Source organism: Caretta caretta, chromosome 5, assembly GCF_965140235.1.
Source record: "Caretta caretta isolate rCarCar2 chromosome 5, rCarCar1.hap1, whole genome shotgun sequence".
Classification (NCBI taxonomy): Eukaryota; Metazoa; Chordata; order Testudines; family Cheloniidae; genus Caretta; species Caretta caretta.
The window spans coordinates 46770781-46791807 of record NC_134210.1 but is presented as its reverse complement, the minus strand read 5'-3'; the positions used below and the strand labels follow the sequence as shown (position 1 = coordinate 46791807).

General features: G+C 42.3%; 1 protein-coding gene across 2 annotated transcripts in view; it reads right to left on the bottom strand.

Moving 5' to 3' along the window:
• The window catches only part of TBCA (tubulin folding cofactor A), a 61173-nt gene that overhangs the window by 13656 nt on the left and 26490 nt on the right, over window positions 1-21027 (bottom strand). For both annotated transcript variants that reach the window (XM_048849545.2, XM_048849546.2), the window contains exon 2: window positions 14171-14276. In XM_048849545.2, coding sequence (XP_048705502.1) covers window positions 14171-14276 — 106 coding nt within the window. The remainder of the gene's footprint in view (window positions 1-14170; window positions 14277-21027) is intronic.

Below are 21027 nucleotides of genomic sequence, written 5' to 3'. Positions count from 1 at the left end.
TCCTGCATGCCACGAAACAGCTGATGGGGAGGGAAGGGGAGGCCCTGCTGGTGGGTGGAAGGAGCTGGGGTGGAGCTGATGGGGGACTGCTGATGTATTACTGTGGCTCTTTGGCAATGTACATTGGTAAATTCTGGTTCTCTCTTAGGCTCAGGTTGGCCACCGCTGTTTTACTGTAATTGAGCTTGATAAAAATGACCTTTTCCCTAATATCAATAACCTATAAATCTACTAACTCAAATTTATAAAACAGGTTTCCAGTTTATTAAAATGCAAATTTCTGTTTCTGTTTTTTAAAAATACCATAGCTGGCTTGGAAAAGGCTTGAGGCCGCAGCAGATGTAGAGATCCATTACACTAAGCCGCTGGTAATTCCCCCTTTAATTGAGGAATAAATTACACAGAACACTACTTGACACTCTACTCTTAGAGAGGCGTGAAGAAAAATTTCTGGAAAGTGTTGGGATACGTTATTTTCTCAGTGCAGAGAATCAGTTTTCTTTCATGTCAGCAAATTATTTCAGAGTATGGAACCGATAGGTTTCAACCACTTATACCAAGCATTGTGTAGAATGGGAGTGGAGAGGCTGAGGGAGGACGAAAGACGATAGACACCTACTTGACTTGACTTCCTCTTCATCTAACTGCTTCAGTATTTCACATTTGGCAACCCCTGGAGTTGCTCTAGCTGAGGACCAATCAATTGGTACATGGCAGATCATTTCAGGAAGCAGAAGCAAAAGTTTATTTTGTCCTTTCTGGAAAATGGTTTGCTGGCTAGGAGTTTTATGATAATCTGGGACTGCAGGTTTTCTTTGCCAGCCGGGGAGACAGAGCTAGTGCAGAGATTTAAGAGTGTAGATGCTACTCTTGAGCGGGTAGAAGCAAAATTCATTATTCGTGCCTTCCCTGAATCCAGTCACTGGCTAATTCAATCCTCCCTTTAATTTTAGAATTAAATCGTTTGTGTTATAAACACAATTCTTGCCCTTTACTTTGATAACTTCCATAAGGATAACTGGACAATGCAATCACTGCCCATAGAAAACTGTCAATCAACAGGCAGCATTTTCTACACAACAGCTCTCAAAATTTTACTTGAAAAGAATATGAATTGCCTTGGATGTAAACACTGTCACATGGACAGACATTGGCAGAAAAAAATCATAAATAAAAGGGAACCCATTTGGAAAGTGGTGCCAGTTCGGTTCTGACAAAACAAGTATTGGTCAACCACAAAGTTGGCTCAGCCTTGACAGTACTGGCTGCATATTGTCCTCCTGACCTCTTTTTTGGGGAATTATCGGTCATCTTTAGGTTTTCAGGCAGAGGGAAACTGTTGCATGATATGGAGCAAGAGCCCTCACTCAGCCCAACATATGATTTGGTTTAAAAAGTTAGCAGTCTGGTTAAAGAAAAGGCATTAGGATAAATTATGGAGATTTGGGAGATTTCCTTCAGTTTTGCAGAAGGCAGAAAGTCAGGAAAAATAAATGTCTGTGCTAAAACTGGAGTCAGAACAGAACTGGCAGGTTTCCCATATAGATACAGTCAAGTTACTACCCCATGCCTGATAGGTCTGAGAGAGCCTCTTTCTGCAGAGGAATGGTGAGCCCAACTACAAGAGAATTTCCCTTCAGCAATCGTTAATGTCAATTGTTGAATCTTCTTACTAAATGGGAGTTTCCATGTTAATGTATCCCAACTACTGCACAATTATTTTAAATCCTCAGCATAGAGAGCATAGTCTAGAATACAAAAAGGTATTTATATATCTTAGACAAACTGAAAATAAAATTCTTTAAAAAACAAACGAAAAAAAGGAAGCCCTAGCAAGGATTACAATAATTTCTTACCAATAGGCTTCTTTCAAAAAGTACATTAGAAAAGAAACACAAAGCTGAAAGCAGCAAGTTTAATATCACCTGCACGTCAGGAGTATTATTCTACAGAGAAGACAGATACAAATACAGGTTGCTAGCCTTTAAAGGAGACTGATTTGTGCTCATTAGTTAAACTCTCGAAATGCACAAATGAGTGTGTCAAATCCTTTATTCGCAACTTTGTAGTTCTAGTTGTCTAGATAAAAAGCCAGTAGAATTCAGATTATTAAACAGAGGTAATCTGTTTTTAGGAGAAAACCCAAAGGATTTTGAAAGTAATCAGACTGGAATGAAACTAAAAGTTGAACCTAATCTTATTTGTGTCTGATTTATGAGGAGAGTCTGAAACTTCGCGTATTCAATCCAACATGAAATTTTAAAAAAAACAAAGAAATTAGATTAAAAACCATTACTTGAGCCATTAAAAACATAAGTAATATTACTCGGGAATACTCAACATTAAACAAACATTGACTTGTTCAGACCAATATCTTTCATGTTTGAAGTCCTGTTCCACAAAATACAGCTTCAGTAACTAAAGGTATAGTTAATTCTAGTCTTCCACATTTTAACTTTCAGGAATCTGCTCCACTTTTAAGTGGTGACTAGTGACAACAAAAGGATTCAGCCTAATCCTCGAGAAACATGAGAGACTCAGTGCGAGACTATGAGGAGCAGAACTTGTTGGATAAAAGACATGAACACCAGCTTCTCAAAGGGCTTGTCTCCCCATGAAAGTTAATCTGGAATAACTGGAAATTAATCCACTAGTACTCCCTCAAAGTGGATTAAACTAACCTGGAATAAGACATTCTTATTCCAGAAGAAGAGTATTCACATATGGAGTTAACCAGGAATAGCTTTTCCAGAATAACTCCCTATGCAGACTAACCCTGATTATTTATATTGCCTTATTTGCACATGGAGGAAACCTGCTCATTAGCAGCACTCTATGTATCTATAGCAAGTAGAATATAAATTCTGAGAAAAGGCCCTTAGATTCTGTGGTGTTAATGTAGAAATTCTGTCATAACTTCAGATAAATTAAAATGGAGGGTTTTTGAATCTGGGAGGCATGGGAGGCAGTTGGGATTGTGGGACAAGTAGTTGGATATTTCTGCTAAAATGATCAGCTAGTAAATATTTAAAACTATTAATAACACTCCTTTAGGTTTCAGAGTTACTACCCCATGGAGAGGAACCCAAGAAGATCACACCTCAGAGCTAATTCATACTGTACATGGATTCAAATAGGTATTATGTAAATACTATTATTTATACTACTATTGAGTAGTAGAGCACACCTCAGAGCTAATTCATACTGTACATGGATTCAAATAGGTATTATGTAAATACTATTATTTATACTACTATTGAGTATGTAAACCTACATGTAAATATGTAGGTTTACATACTCAATTCACATTTATTTCTGCAACCATAAGGACTAGATTAAGAAAAAGTTAACGTGGCCACAGAACTATAGAATACACAAGGTCTTACCTATTAGTCCATACTGGTGGCTACGCTGGAGTGCAGAAGACTTATTATAAATCATAGAATATAAGTACTGGGTAAAGGCCTTGATTTACTAACTATTACAATGGCTAGGTTGGGGGAAACCCAAATTTGTAGAAAAACAGTTACTATCTTTTCCACAACTGTTGTTCTTCTGTGTTGTTCCGTGTGCAAGCATAAAAGGCCCCAGCCCCCTCAGTTCCTTCCTCGCGGAAAGATTCCAATAGAGATGAAGGAGGGCAGGTCATGGAATGGACACTTACAACATACCTCTAAGAACAACAGTTACGGAAAAATTTGTAATAGTTTTTTCTTCCTTGAATGACTGCACGTGTATATTCTACTGTAGGCCACTCAGAAGCCATCCCAACTGGAGATGGGTTCGAAGTCTATTTGAAGAAGAACTGGAGGACCACACGTCCAAATTTAGCATTGTCTCTATGTGACAGATCACACAGTGAGAAGCAAACGTGTGACATGACAACAAGGCTGCTGCTTTGCAAGTGTCTAATATGGGCACAATAGCTAGAAAAGAGGCAGAAGTCACCTTTGAACCTAAGTTGAATGACCCAACAAGCTATCCAGCAGTTTCACATTAACCAACTGGTAACACACTCAAATACAACTGGTTATCCTTTACATGGAAACGGGACTACCCTTCATTCGGTCTGCAAATGCAATGAACAGTTGAGCATAAGATCTGAAAGGCTTAGTCCATTACAGATAAAATGCTAAAGCTCTTCTGACAAATTGTGCAGTTTCTCCTCCCCTTTATTACCAAGAGGATTTGAGAAGGTTGGTAAGAAAACTGCTTGGTTAATATGAACAATGGAGACCACTTTCGTGAGAAGACTTCGGTGAGGATGAAGGCAGATGTCTGTGTAGAAAACCGTATCTGGAGGATCTGATACTAGAGCCCTCAAATCCCCCACTCTCCTAACTGATGTAGTGGCTACTGAAAATGCTGCCTTCATCAAAAGGTGCAACAGAGTGCAGGTTGCTACAGGCTCAAAGAGGGGAGAGGCAGGGGGGACACCAATCAGCTTTGTTAAGACTAGATTCAGGCTCTATGGTGGAATAGGGTTCTGTACCTGCGAAAACATTCTGTCTAAACGCTTTAAAAAAATTGTACAGCCATTGTGTTGGAAAAGAGAAAGGAGTTATCCCAGGTGTGTGAAATATAGCTGCTAGGTATTCTCTGATCAAGCTAATCACCAATCCTTGATGTTTGAGGGACGGAAGATAGTTCAGCACATACTGAATAGAAGAACAGGGGCCCAGATGGAAAACCTCTTCCATTTAGCCAGGTAAGTAGTTCTAGATGATGATTTCTGACTACTCAGCAACATATCCTGAACTTCTCTAGAGCAGGACTCCTCCGCCAAAGTTAACCTTGAAGCCTCTAGGGTGTCAGGTGAAGGCTTGAAGTCTGTAGTAGAGGAGGCAGGTGTGATTCTGTGAAATCAAGTATGTGTGAAGCGGGAGCAGGGATTGACTGAGAGGTCCAAGAGCTTGGGGAGGGCAGGGGGAAGTGTTGGTGGGGCCATGCAGGAGTGATCAGTATAAGACGGGCCTTGTCCTGTTTGATCTTGCACACAACTCTGTTTAGAAAAGGATTGGAAAGAAAAAAGCATACAGACGACCCTGATCATGGCAGTAGAAAACCATCCAATAATGAACCTGGACTGAGTCCGGCTCAGGAACAAAACTGGTGGCATATTCTGTTGTCTTTTGTCGCTACGAGATCCACTTGAGGACACCCTCAGAGCTGGAAAATGGATCTTGCTGTGTCTGGGTGAAGGGACCACTGCTGGTGATGAATAAACAATCTGCTCAGGCAATCTGACAGTGTATTCTGAGCCCTTAGGACATGGCCTGCTTTCAGAAGTAGAGCTGCTGATGTAGAAGTCCCAAAATAGGATTGCTTCTCAGCAGAGTAGTGAGAACTGCATCCCTTCCCATTTGTTTACATAAAACAAGGCCGCTGTATTGTCAGTCAGCACTAACATGCCCCTTCCCCTGATGTAAGGAGGAACGCCATGCATGCTGATCAGATAGTCAATACACGAACATCAGGGAGTTGTAAGCTGAGATTTTGATTAGACCAGAAAACTTGCATCTGCTGGGGTCCCAAGTGAGCCCTCCAACCCAGGTCTGAGGCATCCAAGACTAAGGTAAGAGATTGTTGAAGTGGGGTGAAGGGAATTCCCTTTCAGACATTGGACAGATCCGTCCACCAATCTAGGGAAGATACGATCCGATTTGGTACATGCACTAAGCTGTCTACGTGGTGCCTTCTTGATGAATACACATCAGCCAACTGGCCTTGAAAGAGTCTGAAACTCAGCCTGGCATTTTGTACTACAAAAATGCATGCTGCCATGTGCCCCAGCTGCCTTAAGCAGTTTCTCACTGTGGCGAGACGATAAGCCTTAAAGTCCAGAATGAGGTTTTGTATTACATGAAACCTTGCATACAGTAGTAAGGCCCTGGCCATTTTTGAGTCCAGGACCATTCCAACAAATTCTACTTTCTGAACTGGAAACAGGACTGACTCATCTGTGTTGATCAGCAGGCAGACTGCAACGAAGGTGGTTGAGATTATGTTTATGCTGAACAACATCTGTGTCCTGGACTGATCTCTTATCAGCCAATCATTCAGGTAAGGGAAACATGGACCTCTGAAGAATGGTACTACCACCGCCGTACACTTTGTAAATACATGCAGGGCAGCTGAGACACCAAAGGAGAGCACTGTGAACGGATAATGGAGACCGCTGACAGTGAATCTCAAATTTTTTGTGGCTCTGATGAATCGCCACATGGAAGCAAGCATGCTAGAAATCAAGAGCAGCATACCAGTCCTCTGGCGCCACAGAAGGAATCATGGAGGCTAAAATGACCATCTGAAATGTCAGTATTTTTAGGCACTTGTTTAACGCCTTAGATCTAAAATAGGCCTGAGACATCCTTCTGCAGGTAGCATCAAGAATAAAACCCCTTTCCCCTGAACAAAAGAGGGACCTCCTCTATAGCGCCTACAAGGAGAACCAATTGTATCTCTTGCAGTAACTCTGCCTCATGAGAGAGATCTCTGAAGATTAACAGGGAGTGGGGGTGGGGGGCGGGGGAAATAAATTGGAGTGTATATCAGACTTGCACCACATTTAGAATCCAGCCATCTGTTGCGATGTGGGCTCAAATATGACAGAAGTGAGACAGGTGGTTTGCAAAAATTAGGGAAGAAAAGGATGGCTCTCTTAGAACTGGCAGTCTGCTCTGGACCAACCCATCAAAATGAGCTCTTGGAGAATGCTACCTGCCTTGAAGAACAGGCAGCTGCAGAAGTAGAGGGTGGTAGTGGGCATCTTTTGTAACTTCTGCTAGTTCTCCTCGGCAGGTCTTGGGCTTGCTAGGCAAATCCCTGAAAATGCTGTGACTGGTGATGATAGAATGCCTTTTATTTCACTGAAGGGATGTGAATGCCCAGGGGTTTCAGGGATATGCTAGATTCTTTGAGTCTGTACAGAATCTCATCAGTTTTTTTTCCTGAGAAGAGCGATGGCCCTTCAAATGGGAGATCCTGAACTGTTTGTTGCGCCTCTAGAGGGAGGCCAGAAGAGCATAACCAAGACTTGAGCCTCATCGTGATGGCAGAAACCATGCCAGGAGCTGCAGAATCTGCTTTGCCAAGACTTGCCTACAGAGCTGTTCTGGCAACCAACCTGTCGTCCTTGATCAATGTCTGGAACTCCTGTTTTGCATCATCTGGGCACTTGTCCTTGAACTCAAACTGTATCCCATAAGGTGAAATCACAGCACCCCAGCAAAGCTTGCTAGTTTGCAATATGAAGCAACAACCCAGCTGTGGAATAAAGCTTCCTCCCAAATAAGTCCAGCTTCTTGGCCTCTATTTTTTTGGGCTGATGCCTGGTAACCGTCTGTCTGTCTCTCTCTCTCTCAATGGCTGCCAATACTACGAGGAAGCCCTTAAGGTGACTAGAGTTACTTGAACGCCAGAGAGGGGACATTGTACCTCCTATCCACTTTTTTTTTTTTTTGCACAGTCAGAGGCAGGAAAGCTTGAGTCTGCCAAAGAACCTTTGTAGGCTCTAAAATAGCTCATTAGTAGCGACAGCTATTCTAGCTGGGGCTGCAGATGCCAAAATGTCCACCAGCCTGTGTGATTTTTACGGGATCTCCTCCAAGTAGATATCCAGGGCCATAGTCATCCTCCCTCAACAACTCCCGATGAGTCTTAAAATAATCAGGAGTTGGAGAAATAGGTTCCACTGCAATTGCCTCATCAGGGGATGAGAAAGAGGATGGCAACAGTACGAGGAGCTGGTCCAGTTCCTGATCCTGTCGCTGATGCTTGTGAGAAGGGTCCTGATTGTGCTTGGTGCTGGCCTTTGTATCGATGCTAGGGTGTTTGTGGCATTGATGCTCCTGATGGCCAGTAGATGAAGCCGGTTGTGGTAGATATGGGGACGCTCTTGATTGGAGGTGGGGGAAACCCCACAGGTTCCAAAAGGGTGCATGGCCCAAGGGTACTTTCAGTAAGCCCCTTGATTAAACTGAGGCTGAAATCAGGGTGGGCAGGTGCTTTACTCTTGATGGTGAGATCAGCTGGGCTAGGGCACATAGGATCCCACTTCAGGGTCTGAAGTGGCAGTCTCTTCCTAAAACCAAGGAAATGTGCTCTGGGGCATACTTTCTCTGAGTGCCCTCCTGAGATTTTAGATGAGCTTGACCTCTTGGCTTCCTCTGAAGATCCTGGGACTGAGTCTTACCTACAGTAACCCTTCTTTGGTACCAGTGATGCCAATCTCTCTCTCAATGCCAGTAATGCTGGAGGTGAGTTACTGACTGATAGTGAGGTGCTCAGTACCCGGACCGAGGGCAATGGTTCAGATAGAGGACGTAGCACCAATTCCAGCAGCAGATATTTCAGTCTGGCTGCCCTGTCTTTTTTGGACCAGGGTTTAAAGTGCTTACAAACAGCACATTTGTCACTCATGTGACTCTAAGGCAGTTGGGATGAGGATCACTGTTAGGCATTGCCTTCCCACAAGAGTGGCAGGGCTTGAAACCCAGAGTGTGGCCTATCTCCAGTACCAAGCAGTTCCACACAAATTTATGATTTTTTTTTTTTAAACTTACTATTACACTAACTACTGAAGTACACCAGGGGTCGTCAACCTATGGCATGCATGCCAAACATGGCACGTGAGCCAATTTTTAATGGCATGCTGCTATCTGCTGGACCCGGGCAGACAGCAGCGTGCACTAAAAATCCTGCCCAGCCCGGCCCACTCTTTTCCGCCCCCCGCCCACTGCTCTCTCCTTGCAAGGCAGGCAAGCTTCCCCCTCCCCCGCCTCTTCCCTCAGTGTGCTGGGTTCCTGCCCCTCCTTCTTTCCCTCCCTGCGGCTGATCAGCTGACGGTCCTTGCTACGGAGGGGGAGAGGTAAAAGCGGAGCCACAGCGTGCTTCAGGGACCTTGGGGAAGGGGATGGAATCAGGGCATCTCCCCTCCAGCCCCCTGCCGTGAGCTGCTCAGTGCAGGGGGCTGGGAGCACCCCCATGACCCCAGCCCACACCTCCAGCCCTCTGCCCTGACTCCTGCACCCCCCTCACACCCGAGCCCCATGCCCTGACCCCTGCACCCCACTCCACAATCCCAGCCCTGACTCTGGCACTCCCCACACATACCCAGCCCCGACTCTGGCACTCCCCACACATACCCAGCCCCCTGCCCTGACTCCTGCACCCTCCTCACACACCCCCACACCCCGTGCCCTGACTCTTGTACCCTCCTCACACATACCCAGCTCCCCCACACCCCATGCCCTGACTCTTGCACCCCCCACATCCCCACTCCCACCCTGAGCACCAAACTGGAGCTCCTGCACACACACCCCCCATTCCCACCTGCACCCCTTGCACCAAATGGAGCTGTCCAGGTAAGCACTCCACACTCAAACCTCCTGCCCCAACCCTGAGCCCCCTCCCTCATTCTAGCTCCTGGCCAGATCCTGCACCCCAACCCCCAGCCTGCTCCTCACCCCCCAGCCCTGTTCTCAGTGCACTCCCCCTCTCACCTCAGTGCAGAGAGAGGAAGAGAATGGCTAGAACCAGGGAGAAGGTAGGTACCTACTCTGTGTAGACAGGGCCGGGACCCCAAACTGGCAGCGGGCTGAGCAGGGCCGGCAGCCGGGACCCTGGCTGGCAGAAGTTGGCGGACGGAACCCCAGACTGACAGCGCGCTGAGCAGCAGCGGGCTGAGCCACTCAGCCCACTGCGGGTCTGGGGTCCCGGCCGCCAGCCCCGCTCAGCCTGCTGACAGTCTGGGGTTCTGGCTGCCAGCCCCTTGCCAGCCGGGGTCCCGGCCGCAGGCCCCGCTCAGCCCGTGGCCGACCTAGGTGAACAGAACCCCAGGCCAGCAACGGGCTGAGCAGGCCGGAGGCGTAAGATCAGCATTTTAATTTAATTTTAAATGAAGCTTCTTAAATATTTTGAAAACCCTGTTTACTTTACAATAGTTTAGTTATATAATATATAGACAGAGAGAGAGAGACCTTCTAAAAAATGTTAAAATGTATTATTGGGACGCGAAACCTTCAATTAAAGTGAATAAATGAAGACTCGGCACACCACTTCTGAAAGGTTGCTGACCCCTGAAGTACACTAACTATACAGGACTACAATGAGCACTGTTTAAATGCTTGACTAAAGACTTGCGGAAGCAAGGAAAGGGAGCTCCAACAACTGTCACAGGCAATAGGAAGGAACTGAGTGGCGTGAGGGGCACCTTGACCCTTTATGCCTGTGCACAAGGCAGCAGAGGGCACTTATGCCTCCCAAATGGGGACCACAAAGTGAAAACTCTTCAACAACTGTACACTGGCGTGCACAGACACCTACAGTGTAATGATCATGGGCAATCACTCAAAGAAGAACTACAGTTTTTAATCCCTTTTTAAAAAAAAGCACTGGAGTCCATTGTGCTGTTTTGCTAGAACGGATGAGATTTTTTGTGGCATTTTGCAAAGATTTTATTTGCAGTTTACACTTGATAAATAAATTCCGAGTTGTAACATTTTCCTGCCTGATAATCTTAAACTCATATAAATCTTGTGGGAATCATAGAAGTGTAGGACTGAAAGGGACCTTAGTAGGTCATCTAGTCCAGACCCCTGCACTCAAGGTAGGAAAGCTCAATCAATTAAAAAAACAAACAAAACAATATAGTATGAAATCTGCTTTTGGAAAAAGCTATTAGGCAAACATATTTTGGCTTAGGATATGGTGACTTGGATGCTTGAAGTTATATAAGCCTTCCTTTATTCCATAGTATTTTCTCAGTTTTCCCTCTTGGTTTATCACATTTTTCTGGCAGTATGATTTGGGTCAGGTACGATTCTTTATTTAAACTGGTGGAAAATCTTCAAACTCTAACCTGCATCTATATTTTCTTGAGAAAAAAAGAATATAGCAAAGTATGATGATAAAAACAAAACCATCTTTAAAGCGGTAGAGAGAATTTCAATTTTTTTCCCCAAAGGGGACTGGGGATGGATGAAGATATGGAGCTTTTCACTTCTGAAACAGTGTGTCAATTCACAGCCCATTCGGGTAAGGAGTGAGCTAGAACGGTTAATATATTATGTCTTTTGGGAACCCTACGTGAAGTGAGTTGAGGACATCAGCCTAATTAGTTAGTAGATGGGTGTCTATATCACTAAAGCTGTTACAACTAATATTCCTGCTGGTACACAGTGAAGAGGACAAGGGTTGATAATTCATAGCTGAGGTACACTGATTGAGAGCATTAGGAGGTAGTTTGCAGTGCCATTGCTTAGGATGTACCAGTGGCATATAAACAAGGACTTCAGGCCCAGAACCTTGGCTGAGGTGCACTGGGTACAAAAATGGCCCTTTGTACTCCCATAATCATGGGGCAACACTTCACTGACCTAGTGCCCGGCTGCAGGACAGCAATCTGAAGGCTACTGTAATTTACACCAGCTGCCAACAACCCCAAAGAGTTGCTACTGGAGCCATGGATCACGAGGCTTCAGAGGAAGCCCCAAACCATACTTCCTCCACCAGCAGCCAAAAGAAGGGTGACAGGAAACACGAAGGTGGCACACAACCCCCTAAATATTGTTCCCTACAGGGGGAAATCCTACAGGCTCCAGATCCACCATGTTTATATCCACTTTGTGCTGGTGGATTGGTGCAAAGTGATGGAGCACAGCCCAGGATTAGTGTCTCAGTCTCCTGATCTGTCAATTCAGCATGTTTCACCAACACTCACTTAAAAATAGAAATTTCTTCAGGCACTCATGTGCATTGTTAGATAATCTGTGTTTCATTGCAAAGTCACAGCTAAAAGATTTACTAGTAAGTGGCTTTACTTGTAAGTGGTTTTCCTCTATTCCAGTTTCTCCCTTAAAAAAATTATAGTGATAATTATTATAATATATTACCTGATCAGAGTTCCCTGATCAGAACTGGATTTCCTACCCCAGTTAATATACTATAGACTAGCTAAAACTTTAGTTTTACTTCACACAACTGGATCTAGTATCTTAACTATTTCTGTAATGCTATTCTACCATCACTGAAAGATACAGAAGCTTATGTATAAATATTAAAGATAGAGCTAAATTCTCAATTTATTATAGTTAAATAGTTAATTCCAATTCTTAATAACGATATAACTAAATAGAATTTTCTTGAAGTCTTTTTAAATATGTAAATCCCATCCCACATATATTCTGGAACAAGTTTTCCACTACTAGAAGTATCTTGAAATTAAGGGACTAGTGGAACAAGCAAGCACACTCACTCTGTTCAGCATCCTAGTCTTTCAGAACTTAAAAATTCCTTGCACTCTGGAAATTGTCAGAGCTGCGAGCATATACCAAAAAAGAACACTAAAGCAGCTGTGTGAAGAGGTCATCTGAGGAATCAAATGGCAGCCATTTTCATAGTGTACTGAGAGACTTAAAAGTTATGTCTACACAGCTTCTGGGTGCAGGTCTTGCAGCCTGGATCAAAAGGCCTGTGTTATTTGGGCTCATCATACTAGTGCGCGAAAAACAGCAACATGGATTTTAGGGCTTGGGCTGGAGCTCAGGTTCTGAAACCCTGGGAGGAGAGTGGGCTTCAGAGCTCAATCCCAAACATCAAAGCAATGTCTCCACAGCTATTTTTAGCACGCTAGCTTAAGTTCCTCAAGCACAAGTCTTTTGACCCAGGCTGCAAGACTTGCTCCCAGAAGCTGTGCAGACATACCCACAGAGCGAATGGAGGCCATCCATTTAAAAACTGTTGTCACTGGCTCCTCAGAAGACATCCTCAAAGTACTGCTTTACCATTCTCTTTACTGCAATAGCTTCAAAGGCTATTATTGTCAATTATGACAATTTCTTAAGAGTAGGTGAGGAAATTCCTTGATGCTCTCAAATAATCTGATGAATTGGGACACTGAGCATCGGGATTGCATTCACTAGTTCCAATTAGTGTCAATGAATCTTTAAAGAAATTATTCTCATTTCTATTTCAGTAGAGCCTAAAAACCACAATCAGTGATCAGAGGCAGTGAGATTATACTTCTATAAAGTGGTATGAGTAAATGGTGCAATGCCCTCCAAATTCTAAATATTTCTTTTAAATAACCTGGAAAGGAGAAAAACCACACAGAGTTGGGCTTGTGCCATTTATGATTAATAAAGGCAGCGAGAAGGGAGATTTTGTTGGTTTTTAAATATTTTTTTCTGCTTGTTTTTTGTTACATTAGACACTCAAGGTCTCATTTATTCTTCCATTTGTCCAGGAAGACAAAGGATAACTGGAGAACTGTTATTTTATAACACCAGAGACAATGCAAGTGAAGCCTGATTAAGACTGAAAGTGATTTTAATTCAGACTGTTTAAAGGTTGGGGTTTTTTTTGGTGTGTGAATATCTATTGAAAAGCAAATACCTAAGAAATGCTTGGGGGAAAAAAAAACCTGTTAACAATTCAACACATTCAGTTAGAAGCTGAGAAAGATCAGTCCATACTGAATATCCCAGGGGCTCCCAAAAAAACCAAACTCTGTATTCCTATTATTTCTAAAGTAAAAGCAAGCAGAAAAAAATTCCACATTTTAAAACAAAACAAATCAGCCAGACCTTAATTCATAGGACCCCAAAAAAAAAAAGGGGGGGGGGCCTTAATTCATAGGCCAACATAGCTACCACCGCTTGGTTAGGTGGTTTATTATGTCGACAGCAGACCTCTCTTCCGTCAGCATAGAGAAGCTACACGAGTGATCTGACAGTGGAGCATCTACATTGGTACAGCTGTGCCGCTGGAAGATCACTAGCGTAGACATGCCATTGGTTTACCTAAATTATTCAGAAAGCAGAAGGTAAGAAAACCCTCCTCAGACTCCATCCTGAGCATTCCTGCAAGGTATGGAGCACCCTTAACTCAAAGATGAGGAAGCTTATCATTTCACAGGAACAATCAGTACCTTGCAGGATTGAGCTCCTTATGAGTCAACAGTTCTGGAAAGAGCAACATATTTAAAAATGCAAAGAATTGTGTACATTTGTATACTGCCCTTTTTATATTTAAGGTAACTTAGTATAATGTTCATATCAGCGGAGCTTGGAAAAAGCTGAGAGATTCTTTCGTTAAAAGTCACTTTCAAATTTCCCCCTTTATAAGTTATAATGCTTTAAATATATTTTTTAAATATTTTAGAACATACCTGCTTTTTAATTCCATAATCATCACTTGCTTCTGCTTTCATTCTTTCAATTTTTTCTTCTTGCTGTTTTGCTTCTTTTTCATACATAACTTTCTCTTTTGCCAACCTGAAAACAAATCAAATGATTTTGTTTATACACTAAAAAAGCAAGATTAAGCTGTATAATTGGAAAATGACATCATACCCAACAAAAATAAAAATACAGCAGCCCTTCAAGAGGCTGCTGTCTAGTTTTATAAAAGTTAAATTCTTGACCTTTTAACGAAGGATCTAAACACAAGTGGATAATAGAGAGTACATCTATTTTACTTCTGGTTTTATATTAAATATCATGGATTATTTCAACCAATATTCACTTAAAAAGACATTCTGCTACTCTGTTTCAAATATTCGACAAACAAAACGAAGTAGTAAATTCCTAGCTGCCACATGCTTTACTGATAGAGGAGAAACACTTGTAGTCTGCAATGAGGGATTCCAAGTCACAAAAGACAACTGCTCAGATTCAAGTCATGTGGCTTTTGAGTACAGATATGTTACACAAGGCAAAGAGTACTAAGCTATGTTTGCATCTCAAAGACCATAACTTTTCAGAACAGCCCAAGAAACAATTTTTAAAAATTACTAACCTGTTCTATAATTGTTCTTTGAGATGCATTGTATATCCATTCCACTTTAGGTGTATGCACACAGTGCACCAGAGTCGGAAATTTTCCCCTTAGCAGTATCTGTTGCAGCGGCACATACACCCTTTGCCGACAGTACAAAAAGGGTGCAACCTGACTTCCCTCAGTTCCTTCTTACCTGAGAGACTCCTATATAGAGGGGAAGGAGGATGGTCATAGAATGGACACATGCAACACATCTCCAAGAACAACAGTTACAGAACAAGTTGTGATAGTTTTTTCTTCGAATGATTGAACATGTCCATTCCACTTCAGGTGACTCACAACCAGTTCAAACCAGACGTGGGTTTCAGAGTCTACCTGAACAAGAGCTGAAGGACTTCTTGTCCGAACCTGACATTGTCTCTGGAATGCTGAGAGGTGTCATGAAGAGTTGTAAATGTATGCACCAATGACCAAGCTGCAGCCCGACAACCGTCTGTTATTGGCTCTTGAGCTAAAAAAAGGTGCAGAAGTTGCTTGAGATCTTGCCAAGTCTGCTACCATCCTGCTTGGCAGGGTTACGTTAGCAATGTCATAGCACATACATATGCAGGAAGAAATCCATGACAAGCTCCTCTGTGTTGAGACTGTAAGACCCTTCATCCTGTTTGCAACTGCTACAAACAGCTGGTATGACTATCTAAATCGGTGGTCCCCACGCTTTTTACCTTGTGCTCCCCCCCCCCACCCGTCTGCCCCTGAGAGCTGGGCTGCGGCCAACAGCCCGGGTCAAGACCGGAGCTGGGTGGCGCTCCCTGCGCACCCCTGTGGGGGCTGGACCGGGCCCCAGTCATGTCCTGCCCCCCCCACATTCTTCTGTATCCCCCAGGGGACACGCCCCACAGTTTGGGGACCTCTGATCTCAACAATCTGGTTCTGTCCAAGTAAAAAGCTAATGCCCTTTTGACATCCAAGGCATGGAGTCTCTCCATCCTTTTGAGAATGGGGTTTAGGAAAGAAAGTCAGTAAGTATATTCCTTGATTGAGGTGGAATTCTGACACTACTTTAGTCACAAATTTCAGATGTGGACAAAGTAAACTTTGTCCTTATAAAAGATTGCATAAGGAGGCCTCTACCAGAGCAAGGATATGGGTCTCTGGTTCACCACAGGACCACAGCTGGATACCAGGAGGAGGAGCCTCTGGAGGAAGGTGAGTGATGCCGTCTATCCCTGGAGCAAGGGACATAGGAACATAGGAACAACTTAGAGCAGTCGTTCTCAACCTATTTACCACCGTGCGCTGCATCCAATACCACCTGTATGGCCTTGAGGATGTCACATGGGCCACAGCTCTGTGCTGATTGGGCCACAGATTGAAAACCACTGCCTCAGAGGAAGAATCAGTGTCACCTGACCAGAGATGCACTGTACCATAAGGTGTCGAGGTCCGATGGAGTGTCTCCAGAGAGGTCTGTACCAGTGACCGTATACTGGTTTTACCTCTGGAAGGCACCAGGAGAGGATTCAGTGGACAGTCTGAAGTCTGCCACGGAGCTGAGGGTTTGACCTTACTTGTAGGTATGTCGACAAAGTCTGAGGATCAATCAGTACTGGACAACTTGTCTCCTATGCTGCTGGAGAATCTGGTACCAAGAGACTTAACAGGTCTTGCACCGCAGCATATGCCTCTGGCGTCATCAGTACCAAAAGGTTCTCCTGCTGCTGCCGCATTCAATGAGTCAGTACCACTGCGAGTGTAGGCCTCAATGATACAGGCACTGGTGCTAGAATCAAAAACCCTGAGTGAGACAAAGTCAGTACCAGGGAGCATCTCTTCCCAGAGGATACTCTGCCCTGCTCTCCAGTTTGCTTGCTGGTAGACAGTACTGGGGACCTCAATCTTTTGAAAGAGGTTGGCTGCTTTGAGGCATGCTGTCTGTGCTTCTTCCTCGCCACTGGAAAAGTGGAAATGCTGCAATGTTCAGATGTGCCCTAACTGGCGTAGAAGTACTCGGTGCCCGCCCTGAGTGGGACAGTTCAGACAGTGGACACAAGGCGGCCTCATGAGAAGGAGACAAAGACTCAACTTCCTATCCTTTTTGATCCAGGATTTGAAATATCTACAGATTTGACAGTGGTCCTAGATGTGACCCTCATGCGGCATTTGGAATGACGGTTACTTACTGGCATAGACTTGCAGCAGATGAAAGGCTTAAAGCCTGGAGGCGGAGCATGACTCAGTACTGAGGGTCAGCACTCAGAACAAGCACAAACTGACAATCTAAGCAAAACTAAACAAAATAACTAAAGGTCTAACTAACTATTGAGGGGTACAATAACTATATATATTCTTGAGGAAGACAGAACACTTGCAAAGCAAGCCAACACACACTGACTACCAATCATGGGCAGTCAGAGGGAACTGAGGAGAACTGGGGGCCACCCTTTATACCACTGCACAGCAACATGAGGCAGCTGAGGACAGGTACCACTAAGGGGAAAAAAAGTCTCCTACTCTGGTGCACTGGGCATGCCCACACCTGAAGCAGAATGGACATGTTCAATTACTCAAAAAACTGTAATTCTCATTTTAACGTACATAATACTTTGACAGTGTAATCACCTCCACTATTTAGATTAGGAGTTCAGACTTTGATAGTATGAGCCATATATTAATACAGAAATGTCTTGCACATATCCTGCCTTCCTTGCACAATTGTGCAACCTTCTCCCTTCCCTGTGGTAATTACAGCAATGCCTTATATGGAAAAGGAAATTCAGAAAGTATCTTATATTTTATCCTCTTTTAATGCAATTTGGTAGGTGCAAGCAGGAGGAGCAAGCCTGCATGACCAGCCAATTCTTCAGTTCAAGAATCTCTTCTAGATCACAGTTACATTTCACACCACAGTACCTAAGTGAGTAGATGTAATTCCACACATCAAATTTCACCACAAAATTATTATTACAAAGTCAACTTCCCAAGCACAGCATCTCCATAGTATCAAGGTTCTTAAAATGTTTGCTCCAAAGGGTCTTTTGCAAACTCAGAATCCCAGAACTAGTATGTATCATGGTAAGTAGTAGATCCATGATTTTACCGTTAACTAGCACCAGCATATTGGAAATTTTCTTAAAATCTGCTTTTTCAAAGGGGGAAGAGACTCATTTTTAGCCTTAACACTGGACCCAGATTTGGAAACTGGATGCTCTTTGATATAATCCCCCTTTTCCAGAAAACTATTAAGATCACCTTAAGTAAATTCAAGTCTAACAACTATAGCACTAAAGATTCCAGTTTAACAGAATTCCTTTTAGTTTGCGATATGTTCTCTACATAAAATAACACAGTGTGCCGGCAAAAATTATGTACCACAAACTCCCATTAGCACCAGTAAATAAAGTAAAAGCTTGACTTTTCTGGCTGGCCAGCTGGCTGCTCAAAGCTGGCTATTATTGAGCAAATTCAGACACCAACTGCTCAGGTTTACTGTATGATTCTATTATGATGACAAAAGAAGAGAAGGATTTGTACGGATACTAGAGATTTGAATAACATGTATTGAGCTTTTTCTGGTATAGAAACTTCATTAAAACCCACACCGTTAGCCAACATTAATGTACTGACCAAAGTTTCCATTATATACACTTCATCTCTATTACTTTCTCAAAATAGTGACTGCTAAAAATAATGTTAGGGGAAAGATGAAAGGTGGTAAACTGAATGGCCTGATAGGGTCACAATGTTCCCTCTAATTTGACAGGCCGTGTGTGCAAAAAATTTATTCTGTGCAAATTATTGTGCTTCTGTGCAAATTTTTTTGCGTGTGGTGTTTCACCATTTGCGCAGGGTTTAGGATCTGTGCGTGCGCGCACATCTTAGAAGGAGCAGTGGTCACAAATACTTTGGAGTAGCAGTAAACCTTTCTAAAGGTCAGTTCTGGACCTGGCATCAGCATGAAAAAGTACGATTTTATAAAGGACTGGATAACTTTACGATCAGGATGGAATGCTTTAGGTCATGGCAAAAATATTCTTTTGTTTGTTAAGTTCCCCCCCAAAGTTAATTTTTCAAACAGAGATAGTTGACTTTTGAATTACTGTACCCAAATTCTTATTTATAGGTTGTCTGATGTAATATTTAAATTTATTAAAATGAAATGTTTAAGCATTATTCTTATAATTAAACTCAACTGCATCATTAAAACAAACATTTCAGAATTTGTTTGTATCAGCTAAAAAAGCTACCTTAAGCTTATTATATATGAAAACATAAGTGACAATCAACTAATGTTTATATTCATAAAACAACTCTAGGATCAATGACTTTACAAACTATAGCCATACAGGCCCTCTCTTGGCAAATAAAAAGGTTTGTTTCTCCAATCACACAAGCACAACAGTGTTGGTTTAACACAATTGAAAAACCCCTAGAAGCTCACTAAGGTGCAAACTAAACACATCAGAAGCAGGGTTTGCTAGCCATGTTGTGGGTAAAGCTCCTCCCTAGGAAATAAAAATAAGTTTAAAAACACCACATCCACTTTGGAACTTGCTTACAAGTTTATATGTCACCAATATTAAAACAGTGGTTTAAACTGTGATAAACATTACTGCCTTATAAAAGGTAAAGAAAGACTGGACACACATTTTTCAGAATTTACACATTTTTGAACAGACTGTTCAGTGTGATGAAAGTATTTTATAAGTTACAGCTATTAGAGCTGGCAAGTACTTTGTGCCTTATTTACCCTATCTCATGAACTGTGGTAAGAAGATAAGCATCCCCGAGTATATGGCTGATGAAAGGATATTTACATATTATAAATGGTTTGTACAATTACAGTATACTATGCCAAAACAGCAAAAGAATTTACTATACTAAGTAAACACAGTCTGCACTTCTGAAAATAACCATTCAACCACCACTCCTTACGACCAAAAGACAGGACCATACGTTATAGCCCAGCTTAAGAAAAGGATACCAAAAAAATAAATATAGTAAGCGACATTTTTCAAGCCTAGATGTTCATAACGTTAGCTCCTAAATCTACATGTAGACACCTATTTCTGTTTAAGCACTAAACGTGGATTTAGAAGTGGAACTTTAAGTACTCAGCTTTGAAAAAAGTGGCCAAAATATTTTAACCATAACCACTGTTGATAACTCTTTAGATTACAATATTAAACCTGAAATAGCAACAATTTTTCATGACTGATATTAACCTTCTGCATTCCACTCACCTTGATTACCAAAGTTAGATTAGTAATTTCACTTTCCGCCGCTCATGCACACTACTGATGTTTGCATTCACACCACTGAGAAGTTCTAATTTCTAACATTTCTCTTAATGGATTGTTCTACAATATCTTTAAGCCATTTCTATTTATATATGTAAATTCTCCTATTTTTTCCCTCTTAACCCCATTTTTTAAAGGGAGGCGCATACCCTAATTTATCAGCGTTTTCTCAAAACAAAAAAATATTTGGTAATGACACACAAACGTAGTCAAAACTAAATACTATGCTTTGGTGACCTCTAACTAAAAACATCAACAGAACTAATTGCGAACAAGATTATTGCCCTGATAATGCTCTCCCTTCCTCTCTGCACTTCCTGTCTCTGCAAGTTTCATCCACTTCAAAGAGGATAGAATGGCAATTATGATAGATCCTTCACTACTGTACATGTACCCATGTGGAGACAAAAGTGTTCAGGAGTGGGGGGGAGGGGGTGGAATCACATCCTATCTTGCTGCAACAACCGAACAAGAACAAAAAGCCACACCCACAACTGAAGTTATTTACAGATTAGACAATACAATTCTGAAAAAACTTCAGATATGATTTCCTTAACAGACAGTATATATGACATAAAATATAAGTCATAGTAAATTAAAAGGGTTGATGTAGTAAATGAGACAATCCAGAATCAGTAGGGGGAAAAACCTCTTTAGATTACATTTTTCTTATAACAATGCATAGTTAATGTTTCTGTTCTGCATTATAAATAGTTCTCAAACATACTGGATTGTTTCAGAATAGTAAAATTAATATATTGTAGTTTTTAAGTCCAGTGTTCATACTTAAGCTACACGAACTATGTCACGCTTAATCATAATGACATTATGAATAGTATGATACTTTTGTAAATAAGTTTAAAATTTACTATCACACAGTTCTGTATAGCATGTTGCATGCTATATATTTGTGTATTTGACAAAAAGTAGACTATGATAGTTCTAC